General features: G+C 59.7%; 1 protein-coding gene across 3 annotated transcripts in view; it reads right to left on the bottom strand.

Annotated features, from left to right (window-relative positions):
- Neurl1b (neuralized E3 ubiquitin protein ligase 1B) overlaps window positions 1–24,912 on the bottom strand; it is a 35,813-nt gene that overhangs the window by 8,766 nt on the left and 2,135 nt on the right. For 2 of the 3 annotated variants that reach the window (XR_013440082.1, XM_078052437.1), the window contains exons 2-4: window positions 11,342–11,887; window positions 2,115–2,828; window positions 42–164 (exon numbers count right to left, since the gene is read on the bottom strand). Coding sequence is in view for 2 of the 3 variants with exons in the window: in XM_078052437.1 (XP_077908563.1) it covers window positions 42–164; window positions 2,115–2,828; window positions 11,342–11,887 (1,383 nt within the window). In the remaining variant the exon portion in view is untranslated. Of the gene's footprint in view, window positions 1–41; window positions 165–2,114; window positions 2,829–11,341; window positions 11,888–15,961; window positions 16,188–24,912 lie in introns of those variants that run through there. The other variant, XM_078052438.1, reaches the window with a different exon arrangement.

Here is a 24,912-nt window from a genome sequence, read left to right as displayed (position 1 = left end):
TGGCCCCCCGCCCAGCCCTGCTGGGGTCTGCACATCCTTACCCAGGGACGACTCTGATGAGGATGACTGGTTGACACTGAAGGTCACGTCTGAATCACTGTCATCCTGGGAGCCGCTGAAGGACCCTGAGGGCGTCATGGTGGCAGGGCTGGACTGCAGGGTACCTGAGACCCAAAGAGACTGCATGAGGGGCCACAGGACACACCCAACACTTCTCCTCTGCCCTGTCTCACAGGATGAGGACTACTCCCAGGGCCCTGCTGCAGTCCAGGGGCCACAGGTGTGAGGGCACCTGGCTCCCTGCCTTCTGTTTCAGAAACAGCCCTGGGTGTCCTCTGGGCACTGACACCCTGGCACACATCCAGGTCAGGGCAAAAGGAGCTTCTGCCCTTGATCCAAGTGGTGCTTCAGGGAAGGACTTGGAAATGAAGGCAGGCTCTGGGGCCCACCTGATAGGAAAGAAGAGCTCGTTCCATGGAGAGGTAAGTGGGCACTGTAGGGCCCACCCTGAGGCAAGGACCTGACACTAGGAGGGGATTCTGATGACATTGGTTCAACACCTAGATCCAGCTGTTCCTGAATCCACCCAACATACTCCCTGACTTCTGAGCTATGTGTGCCCACAAATTTCCCTTTTTGCTTAGGATACTTGTAATGGGGTTTGTCACTTCAGTTACAAGATCCCTGACTGCTAGTGTGGTCAACATGGAAGAGTTTTCCTCCCATACCTGCTGCTGATTTAGATAACAGGCCATTTCTTAGGATGCAGAGAGCTGCCCCTTCCCTCTCTTGAAGAGGGGAGTTTAGATAATGCAGTGCTAGAGTTGCACTAAGATAGGAATCAGGGACAAGTCCCTGGCTGCTGGGAGTCCCTTCCCTTCTATTCTCTCTGCCTGACCACTCAGGGCTCCTGCTGATTGCTTGGGAAGTCCTGGAATGGGTGAGGGTTCAAGGCTCAGCTTTTGCAAGTCTAAGCAGGAACTTGGGCAACACATCTCAGGCTAGGATGATGTGTTATGCTCCTCAAAAAATAAACAAAAGACCTAATAATCACCCCAACAAGCAGCCTACCCCCACCCTCATCCCGATGCCAGCGTTACTACTGCAAGAACTAAGGGTCTGTGTGGACCCCTGCATGGCAACCCTGCCACAGGCACAGCTCCCCACACAGAAGGAAAGGAGGCTCAGGAGAGTTGGAAATTGGCCCACCATCTTCATGGCTGATCAGCTATGTGACTCTGGGCCCATCATTTAACTTCCCTGGACTCCAACTCTCTGGTCTGTAGATGGGGACTGTGATACCAATTTCACAGGGTCACTGGGAGAATCGGGAGCTGTCCATGGCTTCTGCCAAGCTTGGACCTGAGAGTGGAGCTCTGCTCTCTGGGCAGCCTTCCCTGACCACCACCTCACTCTGCCAAGCTGGCAGGTGCCCCTTGCTGCAGCACACTAATGTGGGTGGCTGCCCCCGTGTCTGGGAGCCCCTCCCAGGTTTGGTGTGCCTCCTGTGTTCTGCGGGTGTCCTTCTGCAGCCAGGGGCCTGCCCCAGCTTGATTGTTCTTCGTGTCTATGCACTGCATGAGCAAGGCAAGACCTACCTGGAAACAAGATTGGTCAAGCCTCCATCCACTCTCTGTGGACACAGTGTCGTTCTTGTTCCCTTTTCCATGTCATTGAAATGACTTTTCCCCCTACACTTAATATGCTGCATGTAAATCATGTGCGGTGGCATATGCCTGTCATCCCAGCAACTCAGGAGGCTGAGGCAGGAGGATCTTGAGTTCAAAGCCAGCCTCAGCAAAAGTGAGGAGCTAAGCAACTCAGTGAGACCCTGTCTCTAAATAAAATACAAAATAGGGTTGGGGATGTGGCTCAGTGGGGGAGTGCCCCTGAGTTCAATCCCTGGTTCCAAAAAAAAAACAAAAACAAACAAAAAAAGAATCCTTCATGTTTTTAAAAGATCCCCAAAGTCGACAGGCTCAATAAAAACCATGCTGGCCATTTACTGACTGCATACAGCCTGCTCAGCGCAGGGCCGTCACCTGTGCAGCTGGCTGGTTCAGGACACGCGGTCCAGGGCAGCGGCGGGCAGGGACGCCGCGGGGGGCACTCACCGAGCAGGCGCAGCTGGCCGGCAGCTCCTCCGCGCACGGCGAAGAAGGCCCAGAGCGGCTGCGTAGTGTCCACGCACAGCAGGCGGCCGCGCGGTCGCCCGTTGATGCCCAGCAGCACGTCGCCCCCGGGCCGCAGCGTGAAGCTGAGCGCGTCGCCGCCGCTGGGCACGGGCCCGGCGCGCGCCACCACCCAGTACTCCTTGCGGTCCAGCAGCGCGTCGGGGTCGGCGGGCAGCTCGGCGGGCCGCAGCGCGCCCGGGTCGCACGAAGTGATGCCGAAGGCCAGCGCGCCGGGCGCCGCCAGCCCTGGCCGGCCCACCTCCACCAGCAGGCTCTCGCCCGGCCGCAGCGGGCGCTCCGAGAAGACCAGCGTGCGGCCGCCGTCGGGCCGCGGCGCGCAGGCCACCTTGCGGTCGGCCGAGAGGCTCACGTCGGGCCCGCGCGTCGCGTGGAAGCGCAGGTCGGCCTCCAGCAGCGCCGGCGACGACGCGGGCCGCGGGCGGTCGCGGGGCCCGCAGGGGATGGCGGCCACGGCATCGGCGGGCGGGCCCGGGGCGCGGCCCAGCGCCAGGTGGCCCAGCTTGGCCACTACCTGGCTGTTCTCGAGCTCGTTGTTGTCGAAGTTGGCCGCGTCGTGGCTGCTGGGCGGCAGGCAGGCGCTGAAGCGAGCTTGGCCCAGGCGCGCCGGAGTCAGCGTGTCTGCGAAGGCGCTCTCTGCGGGGACACAGGAGGGTGGTGAGGACCCCGCGCCCGAGTGAGGGAGGAGCTGCCACCTCTGCAGGGCATCCCGCCCTCTCCCCGCCCTGCCCCTTCCCTCCCTCCCATCTCTCCTTCCTCTTCCCCCTGCCCCCTCCTCTTTCCTCTGTTACCCCTCCTCATGTCCCCCTCTCCTCTTCCTTTCTCTCCCTCCCTTTCCTGTCCTTCCTTCGCATCTCCCCTCTCCCCCCAGAGCTTTCCATACATCTGGGCGTTCAGAGGACTCTCAAAGTCCCCCATTGACTGCCTCCACCAGAACACAGTCCCAATGAACAGAGCAGCCCCCTTATTTGCAACCCTAGCATGCGACACGCGACAGGTGCTAGTCTGAGCCCCCTTCACTTGTTATCTCCCTGAGTCCTCACAGCCCTTCTGAGGCAGAGGGTTGGGCAGCCCAGGAGGGCAGCGGCCCCCCTCTCCCGGGCCTGGCTCCAGGACTAGGCTCTGCCATTGGTGCTGCCTGAGCGAAGGCGCTCGGACAGTCTCCCAAACTGGAATGAGTAAGGTCTTCCCAAGAGATGGACTCCTTCCATAAAAGGTTTTTAAACAAATATTTTCGAATAAATTTTTAATGGTGTGAAAAAATGTTCTGGACACGTTATGTTAAGTGAAAAAGCAAAATAAAAATATTACCATCTAGGTAATACAGGTCTCTACAGTTGGCTCAACTGCATCTGTATTTTCTGACTCCCTAATAGAATGGGTGTCCCTGGGCTAGGGTCTCTGCCAGCCTGTCTACCAGTTGTCAGGGCTGCCGCTGCCCGGGGAGAAGCTTCTGTAACAATAGTTTACTGAGTGAGGTCTGTAGAAGACACTGCCTGTCCCACAGAATGACATCGCCATCTGGGAAAGAAATGACACTGAATAAATTTTGAAGACCTTTTCGTGACATTGCTAACCATGATACATAAAAGGTATTTTCTAATACTTTTGACACCCACCCCTCCAGCAGAGATTTTGTTCAATGATCCCATTCTGCAGTTTGCATCATGGAAAAAGAACTTCTTCCTCTTCAGTTTTCCAACAAACAACAAAACCTCAACAATGAACATGGTCTGACAAGCTCCGGACACCCCAGGCCCTGGAGGAGGGGGTGTCTGATGGTTGCCCCACACGCCTTCCACTTAACGGGAGTCCACAGCTTCTTTCAGAAAATCAGGAGGTGGCTAACCAGGCCCGGCTGGCATGGTGGCAATGGGCTGGTGTGATCCCTGCTGCCCTGGGGCCCCAGGGTGGCCCTTTCCCCACTGTGGGCTCCTGCCTGGGCTCACTGTGCCCCCTGACTTAGAGGGTGCCAGAATCCTGGGGGAGGAAGTCTGTCTAGTTCTCTTGAAGTCCGTCTGTGTCTGTCGTGTCATTTTAACGAATGTGCATAGGAAGCCAAGTTCAGAGAAGAAGGGTAAGAGGAGGTCAGTGGAATGGTGAGATTACGGAGGAGCTTTCTTTAGATTTTCCTATCTTAACCATTTTTTCCTACAGTAAACATGTCTAAGGCAGATTTTTATCAGAAAACACCAATATTTTGTTAAAGTTTTCAATCAACATTATTTTGTGAAAGTTTTCAATTAACAAAGTAGGAAAACGCCTGTGACGTAACACAAAGTGACCAAAGGGGTCAAGACTGAACGAACGGTTGGATTGGATTCTGTGGAGGGTGCAGAGGGGAAGTCGGTACAGGAAGGAAACCCAACCCGGGTTGCCTCTCTGAGTGGAAATTTCCTTCTTTAGGCTTTTCTGGTTTTCTCAGATAGAGATTGATTATCTAATCAGGAAAAAAAAAAGTACTAAAGATTAAAACAAGCACCCTTTTTGAAAAGCCATTTTAGAGAGGGGCTGTTTCTGGGAGCCTCTTAGGGCCCTCTCCCAGGAACTTCCGCCCCCTCACATTGTCCTCTGCTCCGCCTGGGCCCTGCTCTTGCTACCTCTCTGCCTCTGCTCCCCCTCCACACCCCTTCTTGCCCCTGTGACCCCGACAGGAGCCCGGGCTCCAGAGCAGCCTCCCTCAGCACAGCCCACGTCTCGGGCAGACTCGGGTTCAAGTCCTGCCATGGCCCTTCTTGTCTGTCACTCCCCCTCAGCTTCCTTAGCTATAATGGAGTAGCAGTGGTCACCTCCCTGACCCCAATGTGATGGGACCACTCTCCTTAACACAGGGCGTGGTGCCGGGTGCTCAGGACACGGGAGTTCTGACTGTCCTTCTTCCACTGGTTCAACAAACAGTGAAGCACTGGCCACATGCCAGGTGCTGCTGGCCACTGGGTGGACAGAGGTGAGCCAGCAGATGGGCTCCTGTGTCCATGGAGGGCCCATGCAGCGGGAAAGGCAACCTCCAGTGAGGCTGTCTTGCAGAAAACTGATGAAGTGTCACCAAAAGCCACCATCCCACATGGCACACTTCAAAGGGGAACAACTCTTGAGAGGTGCAGTGGGTCACTCAAGGCCACAGCCAGGGAGCGACAGGGCTGGTTCTCTGAGGCTGTGCACGGGGTACTAGCTCAGGAGTGGGGCCTGGGAGGGGGCCTCTCTGACAGCAGGAAGGGCGGCCACCTGGAGCCCACGGGCGGAAGTGGTCAAGAGTGGCCAAGCACACCAGGAACAGCACAGGCAGGGCCTGAGGCCCCAGGAGCCTGGTGTTTGTGAGGCTGGGTCACCACCTATGTGACAGTGCCAAGGCGGGACCTGGTACACTGTGGCCCTTGGAGAAGGCTGCATCCCTCATTGCATGTCCACACACACAGCCCTGTGCCCATGGGCACTGTCCCTATTGAGGTAGCCCAAGACACACAGTGCTGGCCGAGGGCTGGCACATCAGATCTGCCTTTTGAAGGTTCATTATGGAGAATCCGCCAGCCCCGGGGATGTCCAGCGGCTCTCCGGCCTGCAACCTGAGGCCCCCTCCAGGCCCTCTGGAGCAGGTGGACACACACACACATTTTCTCCAGCTCCTAAGACATGCAACCACACACTCGGATGACCCCCTCGCCGTCCTCACCTCCACTTCACAGAGAGGGACACGGAGGCTCTGAAAGGTGGAGAGTTACTCAAGGTCTCACAGCCAAGGGGTGACGAAATGGGACGCCACCCCAGGCTGCGGGACTCCAAAGCCAGGCCCCGCACTACCACGTGGCTGGCTCCCCTCAGCTTAGAGCTGCCCAGATCCTGGGCTCAGCCTCAGGCCAACCAGCCAACTTGGGGTGGCCCCTGAGAGGGTCTCACAGGCGGCCCTCCCTCTCAAGGGCACCCATGAGCACTACACAGGGCCGCCGTGCCCAGGCCAGGAGCCGGGAGGCCAGGGGGCTGGAACAGGCCCCACCGAGCTCCGCTGGGTGTCCTCTGGGGCCTGACCGAGGGCCTGGGATGAGCCGGCTCCTCTTCCTCCCCTCCCTCCTCTCTTAGTCAACTGTGTCTGGGCTGGAAGGACCGCAGAATTCACGTCCCCAGAGAATCCCCCTCTGTGAAGACGGAGAGGGAGGCCGAGCTGCAGACCAGGGGACCCGGCCGTGCCTTCCCGGCCTCTCATTCAGGTCACCCCCTGGTGCAGAAAGGTGAGAATGGCTGGCAGAGTGGGCATGAGGTGCTGGGACTGGCCCATCAAGTGGGCAGTACCACTGGCTGGTGACAGGGCAGGTGTGGGGTCCAGAGCTCCCTCAGGGCTGCTGGGAAGGGCAGGGCAGGTGGAGGGTGGGCTGCGGCTCTGGTTGGGGTGTGCACTTGGAAGTGGCCATAGGCTGCACATGGTTTGCCCCCCAAGGATTCCTGTGTTGGATGCTCAGTCTCCAAGTGGCAGTATTAAGAGGCGGTGGGACTTCTGAGGGCGGGGATTAGTGGGAGATCACGGAGGCCCGTTGCCCTTGATCTTGCAGAGGGACTCAGTTCCTGAGAGAGTGGGTTGTTATAAAGAGCCAGCCTGACCCCCCGAGGACCTCTGGCTTCCTGTCTCATCAGGTGATCTTTTCTGCACAGGCTCCCATCATTGTGGATGTCACCTGCCACGAGGCCCTCGTCAGACCAATCAAGGAGGCCACCCAATCTTGGATTTCAGTATCCCAAACTATGAGGCAAATAAGCCTCTTTTCAATTACAAAGCACCCAGCCTCAGGTGTTTGGGTGTGGCAACGAAAAACAGACTAACGTGGAACTGAGGGCTTCAATGGCTCTCAAGGCCTGTTCAGGTGGCCTGGAGAGAGGGCAGGCGAGGAGACACACCCCTGCCTCATGCCAGCTGCCTCAGGTCTATGTGCATGTTGTTTCCGGGTGCATGTGTGTTAGACAACCGAAGAAAGGAAAAGCAAGACAGTGGCCCTAGGCTAGAATCCTGGGGCTCTCCATGCACGGAGGACAGGCAGGGCCAGACTGCACGCAGGTGGGAGGAAAGCAGAGGCCCAGGAGGCTCAGGAGCCCCCAAGAAGTGGGCATAGGTCACCTGTGCCGACGGTAATAAGAAGGCTGAGGTGAGGTCCTACCCTTGCTGTTCAGCCAACCCTGTGTCCTTTGGGGGGAGTCTGCGGGGACACAGACTAGCAAACATGAGCCTCAGTTTCTTCTCTGCAAGTCGTTCCGAGATGAGCTAATTGATGGGAAGTGCCTGGCGCAGGGGCCACAGAAGCCACAGGAAGATGGCCACGTGACTGTGTAATGGGGGAGATAGAAGGAGTCCCACGTCTGGGCAATGGGATCGCCAGCTTGCAGGGTGCGATGGCCATGCCGTGTCCTGGACGAGGAGTCCGAGGAACTCAGTAGTGCTGAGGGGAGGGCACACAGGCAAGGGGCTGCTTGGGGTCATAATCCTGGCTGTACCTCGGGGACCCTGAGGGGCCTCAGGAGATCCAGATGTCAGGGAGCCTCCCCCTGAGTTCTGACTTACTTGGTCTGGGTGCAGCCTAGGAAAGGGCACTCAGAGCTCCCCAGGGGTCGCGAGGTCACTGAACACAGGCACCCCTGGCTCCTACGGTGGCCCTGCTCAGTTTCTTCTTCAGAACCCTGGGGCTTTCACCTCGACAGGGTGCCCAGGGCTGGACCTGGGCAGGAGGACACTGGGCTGGGTGGGTGGGGGGAGGACACTGGGCAGGGCAGCAGCTTCCCCAAGCAGGGATCACAGGATTTCTGAGACTTGATTTGGTTCAATTCTGGGGCAATTTAAGTGCACCCCGACTCCATGAGAAGGGTTCCCAGAGAAGGGATGCCAGGTGGTGCCCGGAATGCTGGAATTTCAGATAAACACACCCCCGCCCCCCGGCCTCGAGCGTGTTCCAAGAACTGCACGGGACATACTTGTACTAAAAATTTTTCATTGTTTATCTTAAATTCAATTTTAACTGGGTGTTCCGTATTTTTATTTGCTAAATTTGACAACTATACCCAGATGCCATTTTTGGGTCTTGGTTTTCAGGCTTTATCCAGCAGGGGCTGAGAGGGGGTGGGGAGCATCCAGGGCTTTCACAGGGAGACCCTCTAAAGGAACACACCACTCCTGGCTCCTTGTGACACACAGGAGCCCATGGTACTCTGGACACTGCCTGCCCTGTGTGGGTCCATCTGATGCCCAGACACCACCGTGGGAAGCCAAGTTCCCCCAGGAAGTGGGCGATTTCTGAGGTTCTCAGGTTGCTCCATCTGGTGCCTGATGGCACCTGGCAGCAGGGGGGACTTGGTGCCCGCCTAGCTTTCTTCTCATTTGTTAATTTTTTTGGTGGGGGAGGGTACCGGGTATTGAACTCAGGGGCACTGGACAACTCAGCCACGTCCCCAGCCCTATTTTGTATTATATTTATAGACAGGGTCTCACCAAGTTGCTTAGCTGAGGCTGGCTTTGAACTCGTTATCCTCCTGCCTCAGCCTCCCAAGCCACTGGGATCACAGGTGTGCACCACTGCACCTGGCACTTCTGATTTTTATTATAACTTCCCCTGATTACAAATCACTGTAATGAGAAGGGCGGGCCTCATGCCTTCACCCAGGTGTGACCCATAGTGACCTGCTTTTCCCCTGTGAAGGAAACAACATTTATGAGCCTCAATCACATGCCAGAAGCTTTCCATAAATCATCTTTTATAATCTTTGGAGAAGAAAATAATTTTATTGCACTTTCTGATTGTAAAGCATTATGACCCCTCCCCTTTTTTTAAAGGTATCTGTTAAATGTAAGGAAGTGAAAGTCACCCATGATCCCCTGACCCAGAGACGGAATTCCTTCTGATTTCAACTCCCCTTATTACTTAGTTTTGGGATCATTGTCCTGCAGCACCTGTGCCAGGTTTTTCCCATTAATTAGGGCAGCTCAGGGACAACGTGCAGATAAGGAAACCGAGGCCCATGCATGCCACGCTACACACATGTGGACTCTGCCCCTCTCTTTCTTTCAAGGGACACAGGACACTGTAGGGTTCTATGAAGGTTTACAGTGGGGGTGGAGGTGCCGGGCTGCACCTGGGCCTTGAGCATGCTCGGCACGCACTTTTCCACTGAGCTACATCCCCAGGCTTTGGGGACAGTCCATGCGCTTCCCAGGTGTATTCAGTCTCATTAAGTCCTCAAAGGCTGCATCCAGTTTGTTTTGGAGATGCTAAGCCATACAAGGGCTGTGAGTTCCGGGTGCTACCTGGAAACTTGGGCTGCGGATAAGGAGGCGGGTACGGCAGGACTGCCTCCCTGCTCTGCAGGAATGAGGAGCTCCGACTCTAGACGTGGGGTCTAGAAGGTTTCAGAGACCTTCACTCTCTGAGTTGAAATACCAAAAGCTTCCATGGAAAGTGGGCATATGGGGGAAATGTCCGGTAAGGGGAGGGGGTGGCTATTCGCAATCTGATCTGCAGAGCCTGGAATCTAGACCTGTGCTCTGGGCCACTTGCACAACCAGATAGCAATTCTTACTTAGCTGTTAATTCTTTTCTTTTTGGAATCAGGGATTGAACTCAAGGGCACTTAACCACTGAGCCACATTCCCAGGCCTTTTTGTATTTTTTTCTTGAGTCAGGGCCTCGGTAAGTTGCTTAGGGTCTTGCTAAATTGCTAAGGCTGGCTTTGAAATTGCAATCCTCTTGCCTCAGCCTTCCCAGCTGCTGGACTACAGGCATGGCCACTGGGCCCGGATTTTTTTCTTTTTTTTTTTTTTCTCCTTAGCTGTTATTTTTTTGAGGGCTTCCTAGGTGGTAGATGTAGGGCTATACCCCTTCATGTGTCATCTCATGTAATCCTGCCAACAACCCCCAATGCAGTATCATCATGAACCCATGTTAGAAGAAAAAAACTAAGGTACAGAGAGCTCCAGTCACTTGGCCAAGGTCACAAAGCTTCCAAGGGGGAGCCAGGACTAGAACAGAGGCCTCCGAGACTCCCCAGGCCCTGCCTGCTCTGAACCACTCCGAAGTTCTGTGGCCCTCTTCCTTTTGGGGGAAACAGGGGGTCTGAGGCTGGATGCATGGGTCTTCCCTCTGTGCCCAAGGGTGGGGATGGCGGGCAAAGAGGTTTTCCCTCAAGGTACATGCTGGACAACCGGACACAGCCCCAGCATTCAGATATGCAAGCAGCGTATTCTGCACTATGGGTTCTTCGCAGCCACGAAAAGGAACAAACTACGGATACACACAGCAACCGCAGGATGGATCTTAAAAATACTAGGCTGAGATAAGCGCCCCCCAGACTGTGGGTTCCACTTACACCGAGTTCAGTAACAGGCAAGACTAATCCATGGTGACAGACAGAAACAGTGGCTGCCCCTGGGGAGGAAGGGGCTCACTCAGGGCAGGTGGGGACTTCTGGGCTCAAGGACAAATTTTCCAAACCCAGTGGCCTTTAGATGTGTCTCTGCACTGTGTCACAGGGAAGTGAAACAGAGGGCTGAGTCCAGACCCCCCATACCTGCTCTCTGGCACCTCCCCAGAGATGGAGGTGGAGGCTGCCAGGTTCCAGAGCAGCCTGCAGGTTCAGGGGCCAAGGGGAGACTGTCAGGGGCTACCAGATCAGGGAGTGGCTGCCTCCTGGTTATGGCTGTCTCTTTGGAGTAATCAGATGTTTTGGAAGTAAAACAATGCTTGCTAATGGAAGGCCACTCAACTGGACACTTACAAATGGTTACTTTCCTGTTATGTGACCCGCAGGCCGGTAGTGTGACCCGTGGGCCTGGGTGCATCCGAGGACTCATGCCTGCCAGCGTGGATGGACCTAGAGCTCCTGGGGCGGAAGTGCGTCCGCTGGATGCGTGAGGAATGCGGCAGGGAACAGGAACCAAGGGCTGAACCGATGGGAACCGATGGATGGGTATAGATGACGAGTGCGCCAGCAGGTCACGGAGAGGAGGCAGGGGAGGGACCTGGCCAGTCGTGGGGCACGGACCTTGAATCCACACCCTTGCGACTGAGCTCTCCCCAAGCCTCAAGGGTCAGTGGGATGCGGCTGGGGAGAGTGAATGAGCTGAAAGGAGGCGCCCGTCCAACCCGCGTCCCGCCGGCGTCCCCTTCTCGGGCGCCACCTACCGAGCAGCTGCACCTCGTCGGTGATGCCGTAAACGTCGATGAGCGCCCAGAGCGGGCCGCCCACGGCCACACCGCAGTGGAATAGCACGGGCTCGCCGTCGTTGACGCTGTAGAAGACGCGGCCGTGGCGGTCGGCCCAGTAGGCCAGCACGGTGTCGCGCAGCGCCAGGTTCTCGGGCAGCGCCTTGGCCCAGTAGCCGGGCCGCGTGACCAGGTCTGGGCAGGCGTACTTGGGGATGTCCTGCACGCTCATGAGCGACGGGTCGTGCGCCGTGAAGCCGAAGCGCAGCGCACCGCTCCAGCCTGGGCGCACGGCCACCAGGCGCAGCCGCACCTGCTCGTACAGCCGGATGGGCCGCTGCGTGAAGGTGACGCCGTTGCAGAAGCTGTTGCGCCGTGTAGCCCGTCGCGAGTGACCGTCCAGCCGCACGTTCTTGCCCTTGGCCTGCGCGTGGAAGCGCGGTGCCTCGCCCAGGACGGCGCGCCGCTCGGGGCCGGGGCCACAGCACGGCCGGGTGGCCAGCATGCGCGCCGGAGGGCTGGGGTCTGCGGAGAGACAGGACAGGACGTTAGGCTCTGAGACCCTTCGTCTCCCAGGCAGTTTCCTTTAAAATTGTGTATTAGAAGGTTGTTGATGAACTTTAGAGGGTGGCAGACTGGACCCAAGGGCCACCACCTTCCATCTCTGCCTCAGCAGTCACCTTGCGGTTTCACAAGGCAAGCAAACCTCCCTGTCTGGTTGGTGTGTGTGTGTGTGTGTGTGTGTGTGTGTGTGTGTGTGTGTGTGTGTGTGTTTGTGTTTACGCGGGCACGTGTGCATGTGGCACTAGAACTGTTTGGCGCACCCTGGCCACACCAGTTAGTCCCCAGAGCAGAGTGACTTCTCCATTGATCTAGAAGCTTTCTCCCAGGGTCTCTTCTAAGGGCAACAGGACCCGGAGGAGGGTATTTGGCAGCTTTTCTCTGGGCAATTTTTGTTCAAAAGCAAGTCAGGCCTGGCTTAGAAATCGTGTGTCCTGTAGTGAATCCTAAGACACCCTGGACACTCAGCGCTCTGGCACTTCCTGGATGACACAGGGGTCACCCTAACACTGCTCTAGCTTGTTTCCTCATCCATAAAAGGGGCATTACTGCACCATTACTACTGGTGCAGTAATCCATGCCTGTAATCCCAGGGGCTCAGGAGGCTAAGGAAGAAGGATCATAAGTTCAAGGCCAGCCTCACAGCTTAGCAAGGCCCTAAGCAACTTAGTGTGACCCTCAAAATAAAATGTAAAAAGAGCTGGGGACATGGCTCAGTTAGGCATCCCTGGGTTCAATCCCTGGTACCAAAAGGAGGGGGGCGGTATTAATTAATTCGCATGCTGTTGAAAGATGATGTGGATGAAGTCCCTAAATATGACTTGGCACGAAGTACACACTTTGTGCACTAGGACTAATGACCTGACAGTGTCACAAGTTCCAAAGTAAATCCTTGCCAGGATTCTGGGACTTTCCCTCTCCTTACCCACAGAAAATGGAGGCACAGTGAGCAAGTTGGGTTTCTGGAACGTGTGCCTCTGGGATTCCTTTCTAAGGAACCCTGCTTTGAAGGGAGACCTGGGTGGCCTCCTTTCAAGAGATCTGGCCACTGATGGGGAAATCAGGTGACCTGGACTGAGTGGGTATGGTCATCCCCCTGCTCCTCCTCCCAGGGGCGATTCCTGGGAGTGGCAGGTGGGCGGTCCATCTCTGCTGCTCTCTCCCTACAGCAGGGAAACCAGTCAGGGCAAGTTCTCCCAGGTTGCAGGGAGCCTGAAGCAGGCAATGGGAGAGTGGCAGCCCCCAAGAAGGAGAAGCCCCTGGGGAGCGCTCCTCCCACCCCCAGCCATGGCCAGCACTGTGCTGAGGGAACCTCGGGTTCAGTTAGTCCTGAGGCTGGTGGGAGGGAGGGATGGGGACAATGGGCCCAGGGAGAAGGAAGCCAGGGGCCGAGGTGGGAAGCTGGAGACCCTGTCCACACAGAGCCACTGCCCAGAGACAAGGAGGCCAAGGGCCAAAGCCAAGGACCCACACTAGAAAGAGCTCCAGGATTGTCAGCCATTTAACAGACAGAAGCAAGGGCCAGTGTGTGCCAGACACTGCAGCCCAAGTCCAGCCCCCACTCCAATGGGGCAGAGTGCCCTGCCCGGTGGACACAGCACAGAGAGGCAGCCCGGGAGCAGGCCGGGTGGCGTTCCCCAGGGTCTCGGGAGGCCTCTCTTGGGGGCTTGTGAGCAGAGGCCCCAGGGAGACGAAGCAGCACTGCCAGGCAGGAGCCCCAGAGTCAGCTGCAGGCCACTTCCAGAGCCGCAGGAGAAGCACAACGGCTGGCGGGAGATGCCGTCCAGGGTACAAAGCCCAGGCAAGCAGACCTCCCGCGTTGGGCACCCGCAGGGGCAGTGCAGACCGCCAGACCCGCGTCTTCCACGCCCCATGGCCTTGCACGAGCCTCAACTTCTGGGCTTGGCCTCCTCTGGTGCCAGTAGGCCAAGGTCCCTTCCGGCTGCCAAGTGCTCCAGGGACACCTCTATCACAAGCACAGATCAAAGCCCTCAGCCCCAGGGCAGCGGTGACCTGTGCAGGGCGGTCTCTCTCCCTCCTCCGTCAGCTCTCCAGCTCGTCCTCCCTGCAGAGCTCTCTCCCCAGCAGCTGGAGGGGTCCCTGCTGAGTCCTCTCAGCAGACAGGCCACCTCGCCCCTGCAGGGTGGGATGCACCACCCACCTGGTCCTGGGGGGCTGTTCCCTGCAGCCCCGGCCATCTATGGGGATGAGCCTTGAGGCATCCAGGGCCCGGCCTCGGGGGATGGGGAAGTGCTCCATCCCCCACCCGGGGCTCTACCCCCTAAGCCACAGGCCACCCCTGGGGGGGCTCACTCACTCCCGCTCTCGGCTCGGTCCAGGGAAAGAGGTTCCTATAAGGAACAGAGAATCGTGGCGGTGGACTCAGGGCCAGCGGACCACCCAGGGACAGGGATGTCCCCAGGAAGCCTGAACTTCATCACTTAAGTTGCCATAATCATCGGGACACCCCACGATAGGAAGTCAGGGGAGAGGACACCCTGCTGACCCATCTTCCCTCACCCACACACGACCAGGGCTGCACGGTTCGGCCGACTCCGTCCCGAACCTGGGAAAGTCACGTCTTCTAACCTTGAAGGTCCAGAGCAAGTACACTGGTTTTAGTTTCTCTGGAAAAACTAACGAGAACCTCCAAGTCTCTGCTGCCTTCAAGACATGCTGCCCCTCTTAGCAGGTCCACTAGCCCCCATCTGGCCACACTCGTCCTGCCTTAGAGTAAGAGCCCCTCCTCCAGCCAGGAATCGGGAGCGGGGACTGCGAGAAAAAGCCAGGGAAGGGTCCCCTGGGCCAGGCCCAGCAGAGACCTCTGCAGCCACACCTTGGGTCAGCAGAGGAGACAGCCCCAGGCCAGCTCTCTGTTGCCTATGCTGCTGTAGTGCCACCCAGGTGGGTGCCTGCACTTAGTCAAGGGACGGTCCCCTGGCTCCAGATGAGTGGCAGGGGTGGGGTGGGTGGGACGTGGCCGTGGACGTCAGGGAGGAGGCCGCTGGGTCAGCCCTGGCAGGTCCTTCTAAAGACTGGCCACCAGAACTGCTGGGGTTCTGGGTCTCAGGGCCCCGAGAAACCACCTGCCCTCCCAAAGCTGCTGCTCTGTCGTCTGTGAGTAGAGTGTGACCTCAGATCCATCTCAGGCTGCTGGCAGGGGCGACAGAGCACAGGACCACCCCGGGAGGCCTGGCGCACAGTCGGCGTCCGATGGCCAATGTCCGAGCCATGGCCGAGCCCCCGCCCCCACCTCTCCTGTGTTTTGTTGCTGGATTTCAATTGGAGAGGACATGAAGTCAGACGGACCCAGGCTGCAGTTTGGGGTGTTGTTTACCCACTGTGTGATCTCGAGGTTCATGCTTAAGTTCTCTGGGCCTCAAGCCGACCTAGAAAACTAATGAAGGTCATCTCCACCCTGCAAGATCACTGGGAGGGTGACACGGGGCAAACCCGTCAGATGCAAAGTGTGTAGCACGTACTAGATGCTCATTAAATCTCCGGTCCCTTCCTCTAACCACCTCTGACTAGGAAAGGTTTGTTCCTGGGTCACAGACGCCTAGCTGTGGGCGCTGGGGAGACACATTATGAAAGGTTTCTCTAGTGGGGGCTTTTGACCTTGGCCAGGAGGCCCCTCCCAACCCTGGGCTGCTCCACTGCTGTCCAAGGGCAAGGCCTATTTTAGGTCATCCTGGCGGCCTCTGAATGGCACTGTGGGCCGATTGCCACCCTCGTCCCTCCAGCCCGCCCTTCCTTTGATCTAAAAAGAGCCCAGGGAGGTGGCATTTGCTGCCAGGACGGCAGAAGCAGCAGCCTTGGCTTCTCTGGCCACAGCTGGGATGCGTCCCGTGAGCTGGCACTGGGCAGCTGTGCTCCTGGGTGAGGCAGGATCCCCCGGAAGATCCCCCGGAAAGGAAACTGGCGCCTGGGAGAGGGTCCCTCTGTCCCTGCCGGGCTCTGCTGAGCTCCTCCTGTGCGTGGTGGCGAGGCCTCCCTCTGGGGGACCGTCTTGCAGGGGCTTCTCCCACATTCGCTCACCAAGGCCCTACGGGCAGCACCGTCCCTGCTCCCACGTCCTGCTCCCCTGCTGCGTGTGACCTCCAGGTTAAGGTGGCGCGGAGGCTGCTGGACCCGTCAGGAGCATGAAAGCCAGAATCGTGCCCACCCCAGGCAATGAACACACACTTCAGGGGGCTTCCTGGAGCCCAGGGACTTCCATCCTTGGGCTGCCGACCTTGGCCGACAGTCTCTGGCTCCCGGACACCTGTCCAAGCCCAAGTGCAAAGTGACACTGCACCACGGGCAGCAGCTTGCGTGTGCGTGGCGTCCTGTAGACTGGCCAGGCTTCCCGCCACGCCAGGGCCAGAAGGGGGAGCCTTGGGTAGCGGGAGGAGCTGCTCATTGGTGGGTTTGAAGCCGGCCAGCCCGCCCTGACCTCCGCCAGCGGGCACAGTGACAGGGACAGACAGCTCGCAGGGACTTTGTTCTCTGCCCCAGAGGCCAGGTCACCAGCACCCTGGATGGATGAGGGCCAGCCCCACTGGAACCGCCACCGTCCCTCCCCGGGCTTGGCAAACAAGGCCTGTCAACGGCTGTCACTGGAGGCCCGCGGGAGGTCAACAGAGGTCACACGTGCCATGGCCGGCGGGAGGAGAGCCCTGAGGACCAGGCCTGAGAGGCAGCCTGGCAGGGCAGGGGCTGGGGTCCCCTGTCACCCCTCGAAACTGCCCCCAACGAGGCTCAGCCAGGGCCGGGATTCCCAGGCCAGCTGGGCCCTCTGCGGGGCCCTGGCTGAGGTCTCTTCTCTATCAAGGAACCCAGGCTGGACCCTGGTGCTGTGGGCAGCTTGGGAATGTCCCTTGTTCCTGACTCTGACACTCCTGGCGCCCTGTGCCGGGGCGTGCCTGCTGCAGGGGGCAGGTGCCAACGTGTTGCACGGGGTCTTCACCCTTAGAGCTGAGGGAGGGCATTGGGGACAGACACATACGTGGATTGCACAGGGGCCAGAGGAGCCGCAGATGAAGGAAGAAGGGCCGGGCGGGGGACAGAGTGCTCGTGGGGCAGGGCAATAGCACCAGGGCAGGCTGTGAGCGGGAGCCGGGTGTGCAGAGGACAGAGCAGAGGGACCAGGGGACGGGGAGCTGAATCAGGGGCAGCATCCCAAAGGGTCTTAAAGACCAGGTTGAGGAGGTTAGAGTCCTCAAGAAGCTCTGGGGACTCAGCTCTGAGGGCTTAGCACTGGGAAGAAGCCCTGTGGATCCAGCTCTCTGAAGGACGAGATTCAAACCCCGGGCGTTCCTCTCTTCCCGCTGTCAAGATGATCCAGCAGGACAGGGGGAGCGGGTCATTCCAGGTTTCAAACGTCAACTCCAACGGCTGGCACGGTCCTGCCCTTGGCACCCGCTTCTCCCCCAGGCGACCCTGGCAGCTGCCTGCTGATGAGCTGCTGCACCAGGTCGGCCAGTCCCCTCTGTGCCTGGGGAACCCCCGCCTCGCAGTGCCCAGGGCCCGATGCTCGGAGCCTGTGCCCGGGCAGAGCCGGGGGGTGGAACATGGTGCTGGAGGGGGAGGGGGAGGGGGATGCCCTGCAACAGCCACACCTTCTCCTGAAGCCAAGGAAACAGTCACCAGAGCCCAGCGGCTGCAGAAGATGCTGGCGGGTCCCCGGGCTCCCTTTCACGTCCACCCACCCTGCCTGGTGGCCTCGGCCACCTTCTGTCCAGCAGGGCGGGTGCCTGGCTGGTGGGAAGGAAGCTGGTGGGGGCGGCGCAGGACGTCATCCATCAGCTTGTCTAGAGCGGCTCAAAGGCCACCGTTGGCGGAACTGGGGATGAACAATAAGCCGCGCGTCTAAAAAAGGAAAGCGGGTGACTGATTATGGGGGATGGAGTCCCCGGTGCCCCGCGTCCCTGAAGCCTGAACAAGAAGTGGAGGGAGCGCGGGGGAGGCAGACCTCGGGGCGATGGCCCGTCCCCGCCCCTGTCCCCAGGCCTGTCCAGCAGCTCGAGAACAGCAGTCAGCACCCACGAAGAAGCGAGGATCAGAGAGGCCTTGACAGCTGCCCGAGGCTGCACAGCAGGAAGCAGGGGAGCTGGCACTTGAGCTGTCCCCAGCCTGGCTCCCGGGGCTGAGATGGACATGGCTACTTAGGGGAGAGCATGAAAGGCCACCTAGTGGGGACTGGTCAGAATGAGAGCCAGGCACACAGTAGGTCAGCTAATGTGGTCTCCTCTGTGGCACGTGGCTCTGAGTCCCCTGGGAAGTGACTCGGATGACTCTCCTCTCCCCTCTCCCATGCTGGGCTTCCTCCAAATGCCACAAGGCCGCGAGGGGTGGGTGTGGATGGGGGCCGGCGGGCTGCCCACGGGGACATCTGCCTGCCACCCAAGAGGTGAGCGACAGGAGCTGGAGCCGCAGCCTGCCAGAGCCTGACCTCCCGGCCCCGCTCAGGGTGGCTCTGGGGCCTGTGACCCGTTTTGCACAAGGGGACCTCAGGCCCGCAGAGTAGGAGGGCTGGCCCAGGGCCAAGGTGTGGGCAGACATCGGGGACCCCAAAGCCACGTGGCCTGGCAGCACCAGGACTGCTTCCGTGGTCAGCACGCGGCCCTGTGAGAGACCTACCTCAGGGGCTCGAGGAACGTCCAGCAGACTATTTGGTCCTGATGCCTGCCCCCAATCCCTGTCCCCATCAAGATTCCTTGCCTCTAAGGGGGAAGGGTGACAGCCACTCATACAGTCCCCACCTGTGCTGGACTCAGACTGCCCCGTGATACAGGGAAGTCCACCATCCATCCTCAGGATGAGAGAACAGAGGCTCAGAGAGGGAGGGTGGCTGGCCCAGGGTCACACAGCCCGGAGATGGCGGGGCTGAGGTTTGAGCCCTGCACTGCCTCCCCAGCCACTGCTGTCCTCTGCCCCTCCTGGGACTCCCGCCAAAGGCTGGCCTGTGACTGCTCTGGGATCCCGGCAAGGTCCTGGTCCCCTGGCCTCAGCATTCTGACCCAACGGATGGGAGGCGGGACAGGGTGAGCACTGTGGTGCTGAGCACAGAAGCCCAGTGCCCTGCCTCTGCGGCTGGACTGGGCACCACATCTGGACGCCTGGAAACTCACTCGGCGGCTCCTGCCCTTGACAGGCCGGAACCCTCAGGGCAGGAAGCTCTTCTGAGGACGGAAGGCCCCTGCTCTGCAGTGGGAAGTTCCCAACAGACCAGCTCTGGGGACAAGGGGCGCGCGGGTGCCCCCCATGGTGTCCACCCAGACCCAGGGCAGAGGGTCTCTGGGTCCAGACAAGCGCACAGCCAAGGGTGCGAGGAGGACCCACTGTGTGTGTCCCGCCGGGTGCTCTCCACCGCTCCACAGTGGCCCCCTCACTGGAGAGTCCCCCACCCCCAGGACCAGGCGGGAGTGGGCCCTGGGTCACCGACTGGGCCACCGAGGTCCAGGAACAGGAATGCGAGGAGGACTGGGGTGGGCAGCGGTGGGCTGGGCTGCCCTCTCTGTGGCCACTCCAAACCCCACTCAGTCACTGCTGCAGAGGCCAGGACACTGCTGCGGAGGCCAGGAGGTCGGGAGAAGCCAGAGCTGGTGGAGGCCAGTGGCCTGCTATTCTGTGCCCAGTGTCCCGATCCGAGGTGGACGCAACCCCTCACCAGGCGAGGGGCGGGAAGGCCGCAGAAGCCAGGGACAGAGGAGTCTCCCACAAGACCCCAGGGTGAGGGCTCCCCATACAGCTCGCAGGAGGCACTGACCACTCCTGGGCCTCTGCGTGGCCCCTGTCGCTCCCGCCATTGCACGCCCCGCCTTTCGCCCCAGCAGCTCCCACAGCTAGACAGTTCTTCATTGGCTGAACTGGAGTCTGTTCCAGTTCACGCAAGGCCCACACTGGTCCTGCCCACAGCCCACGGCACCTGTCCCCAGTCTGCGAGCAGCTCCTGGCCTCCAGCTGTTCCCAGGCTCCCTTGAGGGTGATGTTCCGGCCCTCCCTCTGCTGACCAGGAAGCCCTCGGGACATCACGTCCCCCTGGCCTGCCCAGGCAGGGGTGGGTGATCTGGATGGCCACCTGGGGGAACCCCATAGCAAGCCCCTGGGTCACCTGAAGTGTCCCCACCATGCGTGCCCACAGGGGTCATGTGAGATACCAAGCACAGAACCAGGGAGCAAACTGAAAATCAACCCTCCAGGATTTGCGATGCCCACAGATTTTTACTCAACACCGCGAGGGCTTAGGGACGCTCCTCCCACGGGGCACACCAGTCCCGGCAGGCTCCCCTCCCTGCGCTGCTTGAGCTGTGTGCCCTGGGGTAAGTTCCTTTCCTTCTCTGTATTTTGCTCTTTCACCAGTTAGATGGCCTGATGATAAGCAGCCACCTCAGAGAGCCTGTCCTGAGGGTGACATGCGTGTACCTGCCTAGAGCTGTGTCTGGCACGGAGGCCTGTACAAGTGTCTGTGTCCCCCAGGAGCGCCTGGTCCTGGGCTTGGGTGCAGGAGGGCACACTCGTCACAGGAGCCCCATGAACCCATGCTCTCTGCCAGACACTGAGCAGCGGAGAGGGGACCATCACTGTCCCCGTTCTGCAGAGCTGAGGTCAGGTCACCTGTCTGACTACTAAGGGGCAGAGCTGAGAACAGGCCCAGGAAACCGGGGACCCCAGCCTGGGGGGGTGATGGTGCCCGGGAGGCAGGACGCTGCTCACTGCAGGGCAGCCTCGGTGTAGAGGACCTGGCCCGGCCCCCGCCTGGAGCTGGGGACAGGACAACAGGTCCACGGTGACCTCTGCCAGGGGCTGGGTGGCCAGTTCCCAGAGGGGAGTCTCAGCCTGGCAGGAGGAAAGGGTATAGAGCTCAGGTCCCCTCGTGTCCTCCGGGCAAGACTCACAGAGGCCATATCACTCTTCCTTACAGACCTGCAGCCCTGGGTGGGAAGATGGGCTTCTCCCCGGGCATCTGCGCTGCAGTGGACGGCAGGGATTCCTCCTCAGCACAGGGAAGGGGCTCCCTCCAGGCTGAGAAGGAGCAAGAGGAGCCTGAGGCCCCGCGGGCAGAGTCCTGGTGATGGCAGGAGGTGGCTGGAGCCAGGGGGACTGGGATCCTGTTCAGCTCTGCCCCTTCCTGGCCACCTGGCCACTCTGAGCCTCTTCATCTGCGATCACCTCTGGAAGGCTCATCCTGATAACTAAATGGGGCGCCCGAGGCAGGGCTGGGTGGGGCCCGTGGGCCTGCAGCCCAGGGGAGCAGCGCTTGTCACCTGCGGGCAAGGCCTGGCCCCGGCCTCCGCTCTGCCTTCAGCTCTGGCCACACGCTCCATTCTGGGCTTTGCTTTAAGCCCTTGGAGAGCACAGCCCCTACAGAAAGCCCTGTGGTCCAGAAGAGGGACAGCGCTGCCTCTGCCTGGCCACGGGCAGCAGCCCAGGTGGCAGAGCCGGGAGGAGAATCCTACGCCCGCCAGCAAGCAGGGCGCGCGGCTTGGGGGAGCATGGCCCGGGAATCCACTGTGGCTGCAGGCTGGCCTCCCGGCCCCGTCACCCAGTGTACTGGGACTCCAGTACTCTGCAGCGCCCCCACAACGTCCCGTCTTCTCCCACTGGCCTTTGCTCAGGACCTCCTCCATGGGGGAGCAGCCCCTCCCTATCCAGCCTCCGAGCAAACGCCTCTGCTCCCTGAGCTCGGCTGGACAGGGCCGCCTCTTCCAGGAAGCCCTCCCTGATCTTTCCAGAGCTCCCTGGAGCCCCTGCTCCGGCCCCATCTGCTGCAGCTGCTGTGTCCCTGTTGGTCCTTCCAACTAGGAGCAGGGCTGGCCTGGAGGTTTGGTCAGCACCCATCAGGTAGAGTCTTCTGGGTGGAGACCAGGTGTCCAGGAGGGGCCCAAGTGACCCATGGGTGCTGCTGTCAGCGCAGGTGCCGGGGCAGCCTCCCAATCAGCCCCAGTTTCGAAATTTACAGTGTGGGAGAACAAGGCCAAAGGACCCCTGCAGCCAGCCGTGCCCAGGGCCCCCAGGCAGGACTGAGGCCTCTCTTCCCCAGGGGTCACAAGGTGTGACAGCCCTGTCCTGCCTGTCCCCTGAAGGCTCCAGCTCTGTGTTATTCAAGCTCATGGCCACCAACTGCAGGGACCACCTTTGCTTCCCGCTATATGGGGCACAGGGGGTCCCGCCCGGGCCCAGGCACAGCTGAGGTCTGAGCCCAGGCACAGCCTGGCCCAGCAGCCACATTCGGGACCGACCTGCTGTCCAGCCCCCGGTCCCCAACCTGGGCACCCGCCGGGCACACAGGAGAGATGGTCCACGCTGGTGGAGGGGAAAGGCCCGTGAGGCCCCAGCGCTTCTCTTCTGCATCATGGGGGACACGTTTCTAAAGCTGGTTGCGACCGCAGTGGGAGGCGTGCTGGTGACCCAGCTGTGCCTGGGGCCCTGGGTGCCCTTGGACAGGGAGCAGAGCCTGTGTCCCCAGGAATGTGGCCCACATGTGTGCCCCGTCCCGAGAGTGTATTGTCTTCTTCCAGGGGATGGCCAGCAGCCGCCCATGCACTCCTACCTCAGCCCCAGCACCTGGCACATGTGCCCAAGGGATTGGTAGCCACAGGGGGACAAACCACAGAGGACCCCAGAGCAGGCAGAAAGAGAAGACCTGGCTGGGGCAGGTGGATACATAGCAGGACTTCCCTCCAGACATGCTCCCCAGGGAGCTGACCTGACCCCACACAGGGATGGGCGGAGGGGGGGAAGGCTCCTTCCTGCGGCTCCAGGCCCCTCTGCAAGGCCGTCACATTGGACGGACCCCACCCCCTCCTCCTGCTCCCACTGACACCATGTCCCCCCCACCCCCAGGCCCCAGGGCCACCAGGAGCCTTGACTGCTCAGGCCCCTGACCATGTGTCGACAGCCAGGTAGGTTTCGGGCTGTTGGAGGGACCAGGTCACTGAGTCTCTGGGAGAGGCTGGCTCAGCTGTAACTGCTGAGGACCGGGGGAGGGAGCTGGTGGGCGCGAGGAGGCCAAGGACCTGCAGATGGGCGCTGGGAGAGAGAAGGGCAAAGAGGGACAGGGAGCCGCGGGCTGGTCGTCTGTGCAGCCCCCACCTTGGCTGTAAGGAGTGACCAAGGCCACTGCAAGAGGAAGGCCAGTCCCAGTGGACCAGTGGCTGCTAGGCCTTGGGAGTGTCAACCCCCCCCCCAGATAGAAAGCCACATGGTTCCTGGCCCAGAGATAGGGCTGGCGAGGGGCATCGGGTAGGTGCGTGTGCCCAGCTGAGGGGCAGCGCGGCCCCTCTCCGTCTGGACTATAAGCCAGGGCCGCTTTGCTCCATGAGGACCCCCGTCCCTACTCGGCCACCCTGCAGAAGGGGGACAAATATAGCCCCTCCAAAAGATTGCTGTGAGGATGGCATGGACAGTGGGCAGGGCCGGGCTGCGCAGGGCCAGCACAGAGCAGAGCAACACCCTCACCCCGGGGCGCCAGGGCGCCTGCCACTGAGCTGCCGCTGGGAGGGCCTGGCCTGGTCTGGCCTCCAGGACACACTTAATGATTAAACCCAACTCGCAGTTTGAATCTAGCTCTTCCCCAATCAGAAGGATCCGTGTACCCCAAGGCGCGGGAAAGGAGTGGGAAGGTGCCGGTGGGAGAGAAGGGAAAGGCCTCCCCACCCTGCACCCCGCACTGGCTTACACCACTGATTCCCCTGGAGACCCCAGGTGGAGGCTACAGGGGCGGGAGGAGAGGCCCTGCGTTCTGACCACAGAGCTCTGTCTTCTCAGTTCTAGCGTTGCCACTGCCTGTGATCTGGGGCCGTGGTCCTAGCTCGGTGCCTCGGACTCCTCATCCGTGGATTGGGGGACAGTGGCACCTCACTTTGCAATAGTGGGAACTCTAAGAGCTCAGCAGATCCGAGGGCCCATGTGGACCCCTGCACACTCCTTAGGAATATGCAGATGCACTTTGCAAAGGCAGCTACGGGGGCTTCCCTGACATCCATCACAAAGGGACTTCTCTTACTTTGGCGTTTCCTTATTGTGCAGGCAGAGCCCTGTGTGCATGGTGGGACACCCAATAAATGTTATCTAAACCACGGGCTGGGAAGAGACTGCATGCTGGAGAAGAAGGCAGGACTTTGGAGCTAAATAAACCTGGGTTTCAATTCTGGCTCTGCCAACTGGAGAGCTGTGTGGGCTTGGACAGGTAACTTTCTCTCAGCCTTGATTTCTCACCCATGAAATGGGGATGATAGACCCCACATTGCAGGGCAGTTGGGAGAATGAAAGTCATTTGTTCATTCAACATCTATTGACTGAACACCTACTAAGTTCTGGCCCTGACCTCAGCACACAGCAGTGGACAAAACAGTCCAAAATCTACCTGGGGAGATGGACAATAAGCAGCCAGCCACCACACAGAGAGCTGTCACGTGGTGACACATACTAAGAAACTCAAAGCAGAGTAAAGGGGGTGGGGAGCGGCAGACCAGAACGGTGGCAGGATGTGCGTTGGTACAGAGACCTGCAGAGAGCCATGGGAGCTGCATTCTGGTCTGCAGGGAGAATGTTCCAGAAGAGAGATGGGTGGCTGCAGGAGCCTTAAGGAGACGTGTGCTTGGCGTGCAAATGAATGAAGCCAAATACGCAGGAAGGCTGGCATGGAATCCAGGTGCTCAGCAATGCCAGCTCTCTATTTCAAGTCCCACAGAAGGAACCCCCGCATGTGTCCTTTTCCTGAGAACGAAGCACAGGCTTCTCCAGGGCAAGACTGAGCAAGCGTTCCCACAGCAGGAGACACCAGCAACGGCCCAGCGCCCCCGAGCCTCCGAGCCCTGCCAGGCTCCAGGCTCTGGGATGGGCAAGAGGGCCAGGAGGTGATCCAGGCAGGGGCTCTATCCCCGGGGATCCAGGAGAGCATGGAGTTAGTGCAGTGTGGTCACATGAACTGCAGAGACCTGAGGTGTCCAGGAGGAAGAGCAACGGGTGGGGCTGCAGGCCGACAGGAAAGCTGACCACCTCCA

This window comes from Ictidomys tridecemlineatus, chromosome 1 (assembly GCF_052094955.1).
Source record: "Ictidomys tridecemlineatus isolate mIctTri1 chromosome 1, mIctTri1.hap1, whole genome shotgun sequence".
NCBI classification, from domain to species: Eukaryota; Metazoa; Chordata; class Mammalia; order Rodentia; family Sciuridae; genus Ictidomys; species Ictidomys tridecemlineatus.
The sequence above is the reverse complement of the archived record's forward strand: the minus strand, read 5'-3'. Positions and strand labels throughout refer to the sequence as shown.